Genomic DNA, 11398 nt, shown 5'->3' on the forward strand with positions numbered 1-11398 from the left:
GTGGCCTCTCCCGTTGTGGAGCACAGGCTCCGGACGCGCAGGCCTAGCGGCCATGGTTCACGGGCCCAGCCACTCGGCGGCATGTGGGATCTTCCCAGACCGGGGCACGAACCCGTGTCCCCTGCATCGGCAGGCGGACTCTCAACCACTGCACCACCAGGGAAGCCCTGATCATAGAACTTTTAAGAATGAAGAGAGACTGTAAAGATTAAGTCTAGTATTATCAAACTTTCAATTTTAGGAACTGCCAGATTTAAAAAGATTTGGGGCTGCCAGCTTAATTATTTTGCCAAGTAAGAACATTATGAAAATAATTAGCTTCAACTATCATTATCACTTTATCAACAAAATATTTCTAGCACCAAAAGTGTAGGAAGCACACATGTTCCTTTAAATTGAATGCGCTTAGCTTTATGTTCCTATTCTCATTTTGCTTCAGGTGGAAGCTTTGTCAAGAATGGGTATTTGGAAACCTTTGATCTAATCCACCTCACATTGTATAGGAAAAAGAAAGGCCTAGGAAACAGGAGACTGGTCTAAAGTTATATACCTTGTTACTGGTATAGTTGATAACAGAGCCAACTTTTTTGAGATATTACAATGGCTTTGTTAAAAGTGTTTACATTGAAACTGTATCCACAAGGTAATTGGACTAGGTGACCTTTAAAAATTACTTACAACCTGCGTAAATATTTAATTTATCAGATAATAACTTAAGTTCAAAATTTGCCCAAATCCTTTGGTGTATACAGTTCTCAAGAGTTAACTTACACTTACCTTTATATTAACGTATTTTCTGTGGTTTTGAAGAATCCCTTATTTTTTAAATATTTTTATTTTTTGGCTGTACCATGCAGCTTGTGGGATTTTTTGTTCCTCGACCAGGGATGGAACCTGAGCCCTCGGCAATGAGAGCTTGGAGTCCTAACCACTGGACCACTAGGAAATTCCCAAGAATCCCTTATTTTGAATCCCTTATTTATTAAAAAACAAAAACAAAAAAAAACACTGGTGGAGGAAGGCCTGACAGTTTAGTTTACCTCCTGGGCTGTGTACATCTGAAATGCTTGTCAGATTAATTCAAGGGCTACTTGAGCACTATTCTATAAGTACATGAAGGATTTGGAAGGTCAGATCAGCTTGAAATGCATTATCTGGCTGAACTGTTACAGTACTCCCTTAAAATTGGTGTTAATCTCCATTTCACAAATGAGGAAATGTTTTGAGAATAAGAGTAATTGGTTGAAGATCATTTGGCTAATACGTGGTAGATCTAGGATTTGAGTGAGGTCTAGATTTATCGCTCATGTCAAAGCCTTGAGCATATTACAGGTTTCGTAATTGGTAGTTGCTGTTTTGAAATTGAACAAATTTGGGAGATTGCTGCCTTAATAAATCTATTGAAAATGATTTGTCATAGTTGCATTGTGGCTTCTTTTATAGGTAAAGGTGATGAGCAGCGTGCAGCTGCAGCATTAGCATCTGTTCTTTGTATTCAGTTGGGCCCTGGAATTGAAAGTGAAGAGGTTTTAAAGACTCTTGGACCAATCCTGAAGAAAATAATTTGTGATGGAACAGCTAGTATCCAGGCTAGGCAAACTGTAAGTATAGGATTTTTAAATTTATAGATCTATCTAGGCATGACAGCCAGACCTTGTGATGAATGATCTAGGAAAATAGCATCTTTAAAAAATATAGCAGGTTTTTTATTAACATTTTATTCTCATTTGTCCCTTTGTTTTTTGAATTTTATTTATTTTATTTATTTATACAGCAGGTTCTCATAAGTTCTCTGTTTTATCCATATTTGTGTGTATATGTCAATCCCAATCTCCCAATTCATCCCACCACCACCCCCATTTGTCTTTAATTTTAGTGAGCAGGCTCAATACGACAATTGCCCTCTTAAATTTTCTGAGACTCAATAGAGCATACCATAGAGAGAAGATTTCTACATCTTTGAAATTGAACATCATTTGCTGATATGAAATACAGTGCTATGTTGAGTTATTTAGGATGATCCAGTTTTTATTGGAGCTTAAAGAAATGGTCTAGACAATGCTTATTGTGTGGTTATTTTTTATTCCAAGAAATATAATGGAGTGGTTTTTTAAAAAAAATTCTGGCTGTTGTGGCCTAAAAGTCCTTATGAGAGAGCTGAATGCTGTAGTTACACAGGTGGATTTGGTAGATGTAGGAAACTCTGAAACTCTGACTTGTGAAATATTCATCTGGTTTTGGGGTTTGGAAAAGCTTTCATTCTCTAATTGATATATACCACTTGCAACACTTAAGACTGGGTTTTGTTTTTGTTTTTGGTTGTTGGTTTTTGGTGCGCTAATAAGTGATTTAAATGATCACATGAACATGTTTTGCTTTATTCACAGAAACGTGAGGTGGTTGTAGTGGATTTAGGAAGTGGATTTGAATCTTAATGAATTTTAAGATTTGAATGTTATGGATCTTAAGAATCTTAAGAGTCTTAATAGATCTTAAAAATTTAATTTTAGTGGATTTGAATCTTAAGCTGTTTTCCTAACAAGAGAACCAGTTTAAGTTTAAAGCTTTTTAATACTGATTATTCAAATTAGCTTCCTCTTTAGTATTACTTATGGTAAATGACATTAATCTTTGTATCAGATAAACCCTGAAGTCTTAGTGGCTTAATAAAAGTTTACTTCTTGTTCATATCACTGCCCAGTCAAGTCAGCAGGGTCCCTAGGCATCCATCCTGCATCTCTGCCCTACCTCTAGGTCCTTTCAGTTGGCAACTATGGTAGCTAGATGGGGAAAGCTAGAGGACAGAGACACATCGCTTCTGCCAAGAGTTCCTTGGTTTACCAATTGTATGGCTGCCGGGAATAGTCTAGCTCTTTCTCCCAGAGGCAAAGGAATAGGAGTTTGGTGACATTATAGGAATCTCTGCCCCCCAATAGTTAGTAATCCTAAAATATTTAATCACGCTTTTGCTCTTTACCTTTCTGTTCTTCCTTTTTGTGTAGTTTCATGCAACTTTTAAATTGTGCAGGAGTATAGGGGTATTTGAAATGTTCGACAGAAAACACTATTGATTAAATATTTGAGGTGATCACTTAATTTTGGTTGCATGTGAGTTTGTTGTGGTCATCTAAAGGCCCTTTCTTCATCCTTCTCACTCTTGCTGTGAATTAAAATAAAAAATAAACTAGCATTCTTCTGCATATTAGCAGAAGGAATCTTTATTAAACGTAGGCAGTCCTAATTTTTAATTTGCCATTTCTCTTAGTAATCAAAAGGAGAGATGTGGCCTTGCTTCTGCTGCTTACTTAGGAGAAGGGATGATAGATTGAAATTTTTCTTTACTAAGAATAATGCATAGGCTACTTCTGAATTTTAACAATGTCCAATTTTTACCAAGATAAACTAATGAAAATAAAATAGTGACACCAAGCAGATTAATATTACAAGTGTCCTCATATTACTGGAACAGAACTAGCTGAAACCTGAGCATATGAATTATGACTTTAAAGACTTAAGCTTTAAGATTTAATGGTGCTTGGAACAACATGAGGGAATTTTAGTAATAACATATGGGGAAAAGGGAAATGAAGAATAATAAAGCCTTACGAATTTCAAATTCTGTTTTTTTTTTTGCGGTATGCGGGCCTCTCACTGTTGCGGCCCCTCCCGCTGTGGAGCACAGGCTCTGGATGCGCGGGCTCAGCAGCCATGGCTCATGGGCCCAGCCGCTCTGTGGCATGTGGGACCCTCCCGGACCGGGGCACTAACCCGTGTCCCCTGCATCGGCAGGCGGACTCTCAACCACTGCGCCACCAGGGAAGCCCTCAAATTCTGTTTTTATATGATTAATTTGTTAGAGCACTGTTCTGAGAATTCATGGCTCCTATTTATGTTGCAGGTAGATTGTATATAGATATTCTGAATCTGTTTTATTAAGTAAGATTACCTTGGTAATCTTGGACTGTGTACTCAACTCGTTTAGCATCCCACCCCCAAAATAAACAATTATAGGATTCCCAACCTCTTTTCAACATATTCCAAAATAAGTAAAATCTGAGTTAATGAGATCCTTCTTTAAGTCGGAAGTTTGAGGACAGCTATTTAAATTTTTTGAGATTTGTGTTTTAAAGGTTTTTAATAGAGTAGGTTTCTTTATCTCAAATGTCCACACTTCATCTCTGTCTTTGAGTTGGAGTTGAAGTTTGAAATGATCTGCTAGATTAATGAAGGAAAATCTGAGAGAAATGGAGTAACTTTCCTAAAGTCATACTCTGAGTTTAGTAGCAGACCTTAGTGGCTTTTAGCCAAAACCCACTTCCCTTAACTTTTGACCTTATATTCTTTCTTTTTTTTAATACTGTACTTGGGACGTAATATAGTCATGTGGTTGAGAAATTTTTCACATTGAATTATAAAAGCAGGAAGATGTAGAATTAATAAGAAAATGGCAAACATTAATGTCTGTTTTCGTTTTGCTTTTTTTAGTGTGCAACTTGCTTTGCTGTTTGCTGTTTTATTGCCACAGATGACATTACTGTAAGTAGACCTTTTGAATCCAGTTGTTTGCACATTTCTCATTTAAGATGGTATCTTATTTCCTGTTCTTATGCATTAGGAGCTGTATTCAACTCTGCAGTGTTTGGAAAATATCTTCACCAAGTCCTATCTCAAAGAGAAAGACACTAATGTTGTCTGCAGCACCCCTACTACAGCGCTTCATATCAGCTCGCTTCTCGTGTGGACATTATTACTGACCATATGCCCAATCAATGAAGTGAAGAAAAAGCTTGAGGTGTATGTATTTTTAGTTTCTTATTTTATAAAATCAACATTTATTGACATAATCGGTTGTGTTCACATAATAATGACTGACTGTTTTCTAGGCATTTCCATAAACTTCCAAGCCTCCTCTCTTCTGATGATGTAAACATGAGAATAGCTGCTGGTGAATCTCTGGCACTTCTGTTTGAATTGGCCAGAGGAATAGAGAGTGTAAGTATCTGATAGGTAAAACAAAAAACTTGCATCACAAGGACCATTATTCCATCATAATCCTCACAATTAAGAAGTGGATGATAACTTTAGAGCATGGCCCACTGAGAACCTAGTGATTGATCGTCCTGCTTCTTGGCAGTGGTGATGTAATACTTTTAAGAGCATAAACCATTAGGGGTTGGTAGAGCAATATTTAAGTGTAGTTCATTATATTTAATTGTTGCTGCCTACAGAACTGAAGCTTAGGTACACTCTTATTACTCATGGAGAGAGTTGTCCCGTATAATCTTTTGGATCTGCTTGGATTTCTCAGACATTAGACACATTAAGATAATTCATGCATGGATGCTTTATAATAAGTGTTGGACAAATGGATGAAATTTTAAGTCAACATAGGTTTGGGATTAAGTCAGATGAGTTTAGTTACTGTTATGTTTAACTTTTAAGCCAAAGATGGAAATAAACATAGCCCATTAGTCTGGGACATGTGCTTTGCAGTTCTCTACCACTGTCGACTCATAGTTGTTTTTTTTTTTAAACCACAGTTTGGCTTTTGAAGGTATTTGAGTTTGTGATAGGTGACCAATAGGTGATCCACCATCCTGATGGTATTCCAAGTTTAGCACTGAAAAGTCCTGTGTTCTAGGAAACCCTTTGTCTTAGGCTGTATGGGACATTTGGTCACCCTGGTTTGTGACCTCTATTGTGAATCTTGGGTTACTTACTAGCTTCTTAATTTAAGGAGAAAGACTATTTCTGGAATGAAACTATGTCTGCAATTAAAGAAGTTATTTAACAGTGGATAATTCTAAATAAGATTAATACGTGTTCTGGGTTGCCTTGCTTATTCACATTCCATTCTAGGCCTGTGTTTCGTTGCCCCCCACATCCCTCCTTACTTTGAAAGAGAGCAGGTACGAGGTAAAAGTAAGTTATTAATGCTGTCAGTAGCTAATGAGTCTCCTTATGTGAGAAATTGGAGGACTGAAGTTTAGCAATCCATTTAATTTTATTGAGCTACTTAATGGCTCCTTAACCTCAAGGCACAGAAGCCAGATGTCCCCATTTTTAATCTTGTATGCCTCTACTGACTAGAAATGGTAATTTCTTTTCTTTTTCCTTTGAAATGCATCTTAAAAGTGAACTAATGATGCAGTTTAAAGTATATGTGTTGAATTTGTTTAAATTTGCATAAATGTAAATATATTACTACCTACATATCTTACATTATCTGACTTAATAAATAATATGTTATAGCCAGGAGAACTCATCCAGATGTATTTAATTTGACTGAAGTCCTTGTCAAAGACAAAAATGAACTGGGTTATAAAACAAACTAGTGTTTTGTTTGCTTTTTTTTTTTTTTTTTTGCAGTAGGAATTTTATTTTGAGCTTTTTGAGGAACATCCATACTATTTTCCAAACTACCTGCACCAATTTACATTCCCACTAACAATGCACAAGTGTTCCCTTTTCTTCACATCCTCACCAGTATTTGTTATCTCTTGTCTTTTCGATGATAGCTATCCTAATAGGTGTGAGGTGATTCCTCATTGTGATTTTTTTTCTAACATCTTTATTAGAGTATAATTGCTTTACAATGTGTATCAGTTTCTGCTTTATAACAAAGTGAATCAGTTATACATATACATATATCCCCATATCTGTTCCCTCTTGTGTCTCCCTCCTTCCCACCCTCCCTATTCCACCCCTCTAGGTGGTCACAAAGCACCGAGCTGACCTCCCTGTGCTATGCAGCTGCTTCCCACTAGCTATCTATTTTACGTTTGGTAGTGTATATATTTTCTTCCATCCTGAAGATTGTCTTTTCATCTTGTTTATAGTTTCCTTTGCTGTGCAAAAGCTTTGAAGTTTCATTAGGTCCCATTTGTTTATTTTTGTTTTTATTTCCATTTCTCTAAGAGGTAGGTCAAAAAGGATCTTGCTGTGATTTATGTCATAGAGTGTTCTGCCTATGTTTTCCTCTAAGAGTTTGATGGTATCTGGCCTTACATGTAGGTCTTTAATCCATTTTGAGTTTATTTCTGTGTATGGTGTTAGGGAGTGTTCTAATTTCATTCTTCTACATGTAGCTGTACAGTTTTCCCAGCACCACTTATTGAAGAGGGTGTCTTTTCTCCTTTGTATAGTGTTGCCTTCTTTATCAAAGATAAGGTGACCATATGTGCATGGGTTTATCTCTGGGCTTTCTGTCCTGTTCCATTGATCTGTATTTCTGTTTTGTGCCAGTACCATACTGTCTTGATTACTGTAGCTTAGTAGTATAGTCTGAAGTCAGGGAGCCTGATTCCTCCAGCTCCGTTTTTCATTCTCAAGGTCTTTTGTTTTTCCATACAAATTGTGAAATGTTTTGTTCTAGTTCTGTGGAAAATGCCAGTGGTAGTTTGATAGGGATTGCACTGAATCTGTAGATTGCTTTGGGAAGTATAGTCATTTTCACAATGTTGACTCTTCCAATCCAAGAACATGGTATATCTCTCCATCTATTTGTATCACCTTTAATTTCTTTCAACAGTGTCTTATAATTTTCTGCATACAGGTCTTTTGTCTCCTTAGGTAGGTTTATTCCTAGGTATTTTATTCTTTTTGTTGCAATGGTAAATGGGAGTGTTTTCTTAACTTTACTTTCAGATTTTTCATCATTAGTGTATAGGAATGCAAGAGATTTCTGTGCATTAATTTTATATCCTGCTACTTTACCGAATTCATTGATTAGCTCTAGTAGTTTTCTGGTAGCATCTTTAGGATTCTCTATGTATAGTGTCATGTTATCTGCAAACAATGACAGCTTTATTCCTTCTTTTCCGATTTGGATTTTATTTTCTTTATTTCTTTTTCTTCTCTGATTGCTGTGGCTAAAACTTCCAAAACTATGTTGAATAATAGTGGTGAGAGTGGGCAACCTTGTCTTGTTCCTGATCTTAGTGGAAATGGTTTTGGTTTTTCACCATTGAGGACGATACTGGCTGTGGGTTTTTCATATATGGCCTTTATTATGTTGAGGAAAGTTCCCTCTGTGCCTACTTTTTGGAGGATTTTTATCACAAATGGGTGTTGAATTTTGTTGAAAGCTTTCTCTGCATCTGTTGGGATGATCATATGGTTTTTCTCCTTCAAGTTGTTAGTGCGGTGTATCACATTGATTGATTTGCGTATATTGAAGAATCCTTGCACTCCTGGGATAAACCCCACTTGGTCATATGATCCTTTTAGTGTGCTGTTGGATTCTGTTTGCTAGTATTTTGTTGAGGATTTTTGCATCTATGTTCATCAGTGATATTGGCCTGTAGTTTTCTTTCTTTGTGACATCCTTGTCTGGTTTTGGTATCAAGGTGATGGTGCCCTCGTAGAATGAGTTTGGGAGTGTTCCTCCCTCTGCTATATTTTGGAAGAGTTTGAGAAGGATAGGTGTTAGCTCTTCTCTAGATGATAGAATTCGCCTGTGAAGCCATCTGGTCCTGGGCTTTTGTTTGTTGGAAGATTTTTAATCACAGTTTCAATTTCAGTGTTTGTGACTGGTCTGTTCATATTTTCTATTTCTTCCTGATTCAGTCTTGGCAGTTTGTGCATTTCTAAGAATTTGTCCATTTCTTTCTTCCAGATTGTCCATTTTATTGGCATAGAGTTGCTTGTAGTAATCCCTCATGATTTTTTTTATTTCTGCAGTGTCAGTTGTTACTTCTCCTTTTTCATTTCTGATTCTATTGATTTGAGTCTTCTCCCTTTTTTTCTTGATGAGTCTGGCTAATGGTTTATCAATTTTGTTTATCTTCTCAAAGAACCAGCTTTTAGTTTTATTGATCTTTGCTATTGTTTCCTTCATTTCTTTTTCATTTATTTCTGATCTGATCTTTATGATTAAAAATATGGAATGCTTCACGAATTTGCATGTCATCCTTGTGTAGGGGCCATGCTAATCTTCTCTGTATAGTTCCAATTTTAGTATATGTGCTGGCCAAAACGAGCACTCTTTGCTTTTTTTGTTAAGTTTTTTGAAAGGAGGGGAGTGTCTGCTGGTGGGTTAGTGTGGTTACAAGGTGTTCAAAAAAATTAGTTAAACCATAGGTTGATTTAAATTAGGTTTTTGTAGCACAAGTGTGGCATCAAATTATTCAGAGACTTTTGCTAACATTAATTATTTTGTGTTATTATTAACCTGGAAATCTAGCTATGTGATGAAATCAGCCTGGGAGACTTAGTAAAAATCTCTCTGAAGAGCTGGCTTTTAGGTTGGGTTTTAAAGAATGAGTTGGTGAAATAATAATCGCTATTTGTTCAAAGTTGATATGAAGAATTAGTAATCCTTTGTTTGTGAGAGCTCCCTTAGTTTACTTTGTGTGTCTGCCATGTAACCAAGCAGGTCAAGAGTGTACTTAGGTGCTGCTGTGCCTGGGTTCAAATTCTGTCTTCCACCCTTATTAGCTGGACGATGTTGGGCAACTTCCCTATGCCTCAGTATCCATATCTTTACAATGGAGATAATAATAGTCACTACCTAATATGTTTCTTGGGAACACATGCCAAGTACAGTGTAAGTGGTAGCAGTTCCTGCACTATTAACTGAATCATGTATTACCCCCCTCTTACTAGTACTCTAGTAGTGGCCTTTTAGGAGCTCTCTAGGGTAACAAACTAAGACAAGGACTATTTAGTGAGTGGAATTATAGGTCTGAGGGCCATGTGATATGCTGATTCAGGGAAATATATCAAAATATAGTATAGTCAAACCTTCCCTAATTTTCCCTGCTCTATCCCCCACCTAAGCTGACAGGGGAAGTGCTTCAGGACAGAGAGACAGAGCAGAAACAAAGAAAAGAAAATTTGAAGACTTACAACACACTCCCCAGGCCTTAAATCACTTAGATTTTATATTTCCAGAAAGGTCAACCCCACGTGCTTCTCATTTCTTGCCTTTGTTTATAGGATAACTGACTCATGTAAAAATGTCTCCATACCCTGATGGAGACATTCTGCCTCAATTAGCAGGGAATGAAAGGAATAAAAGTCTTTGTAGTTGTGTAGAGTCAGATAAAACCATTCTAGAAATAGTAGTCAGCACTTTGCAGTGAAGTGGGGAGAGATCAAATTCTGTTTTAATGTTAGGCTTCCCTGTGATTATTTTTTAACATGTAGGACAGCTGTGTAAGATCCAGCTTATTTCATTTTGTTTACAATCAGTGCTCCAGTGACTTCTGTATAGAAATAGTACATTGGGGGGTGATTTTTGTGACCTTAAGCATCTCATCCTGTGTATTTAAACTCTTCTAAAAGTTTTCTGTGGTTTCATTTCATTCTAATGCCACTCAGCCTTTGAAACCATTTAACTTATAGTCATTTTAGTATGAAATAATTATCTTTAGCTGACCTGTTTGAAGCATTTATATTGTTATACTGAAACTGGCTATATCGTAAAAGAGCTGTAGCATAATGGATGTTTATGTACTGTGTTTTATATATTTTTAGGATATATAAATATATTTTACTTAGGCCTTAAATAAACCTGTGAGATGTGGGTGGTATTAACTATCCCCTTTTTATATCAGAGGACCTGAGACACAGATTGCTAATGTAATTATGCCCAAGGTTATATATGTCTAAGTAATGGATGTTTGTGATTCAAACATAGATATTCTGACTGCAAAACCTGTTTTGTATGACAATAAACTTCCTCATGTAGCTGTAATTACTACACTGATTTTTTAAAAGTCCGATTCTATGTAAATTCCTCTAAATGTAGAATACTGATGTAATAGTTCATGCTTCATAATTTATTGGGCAAATTTATATTTCCTGTCTTATTTAATCCTTAAAACTATCATGTGGTGGGAGGGTGCATATTTTCATTTTACAGGTGATGAAACAGATTCATAATTTTTTTTTTATTTTTATTTTTTGCGGTACGCGGGCCTCTCACTGTTGTGGCCTCTCCCTTTGTGGAGCACAGGCTCTGGACGTGCAGGCTCAGCGACCATGGCTCACGGGCCCAGCCGCTCCGCGGCATGTGGGATCTTCCTGGACTGGGGCACGAACTCGTGTCCCCTGCATCGGCAAGCGGACTCTCAACCACTGCGCTGCCAGGGAAGCCCCAGATTCGTAATTTTTAAAACTTGGTGTAGTGAGTAGTAGGCTTGAGGTTCTGATCTAGGACTTTTGACCCTGTTGTGTGGTCAATGACTATGCAGTTTTCTTTTCATTGTTGATAAGAGTTAGGTGTTTGTCCCTCTAGGAGCCCATTTTTCATTTGTTCCTGAGTGTGAAATTTTACTATGCAGTTATCCGAAACTTCAGTAAATTGGCTTTTGGATGCTGTTTATGGACTATTTTTGTTATATTTTATGTTTTCTTTCTTTTTAAAGCACAGGCACTTTATGGAGACATTTCC

General features: G+C 36.8%; 1 protein-coding gene across 4 annotated transcripts in view; it reads left to right on the forward strand.

Moving 5' to 3' along the window:
- IFRD1 (interferon related developmental regulator 1) overlaps nucleotides 1–11398 on the forward strand; it is a 48541-nt gene that overhangs the window by 30561 nt on the left and 6582 nt on the right. For all 4 annotated transcript variants that reach the window (XM_007469736.1, XM_007469737.1, XM_007469735.1 and 1 more), the window contains 4 exons: nucleotides 1444–1601; nucleotides 4486–4536; nucleotides 4616–4794; nucleotides 4884–4992. In XM_007469736.1, coding sequence (XP_007469798.1) covers nucleotides 1444–1601; nucleotides 4486–4536; nucleotides 4616–4794; nucleotides 4884–4992 — 497 coding nt within the window. The remainder of the gene's footprint in view (nucleotides 1–1443; nucleotides 1602–4485; nucleotides 4537–4615; nucleotides 4795–4883; nucleotides 4993–11398) is intronic.

This window comes from Lipotes vexillifer, unplaced genomic scaffold, assembly GCF_000442215.2.
Source record: "Lipotes vexillifer unplaced genomic scaffold, Lipotes_vexillifer_v1.1 scaffold597, whole genome shotgun sequence".
NCBI lineage: Eukaryota > Metazoa > Chordata > Mammalia > Artiodactyla > Lipotidae > Lipotes > Lipotes vexillifer.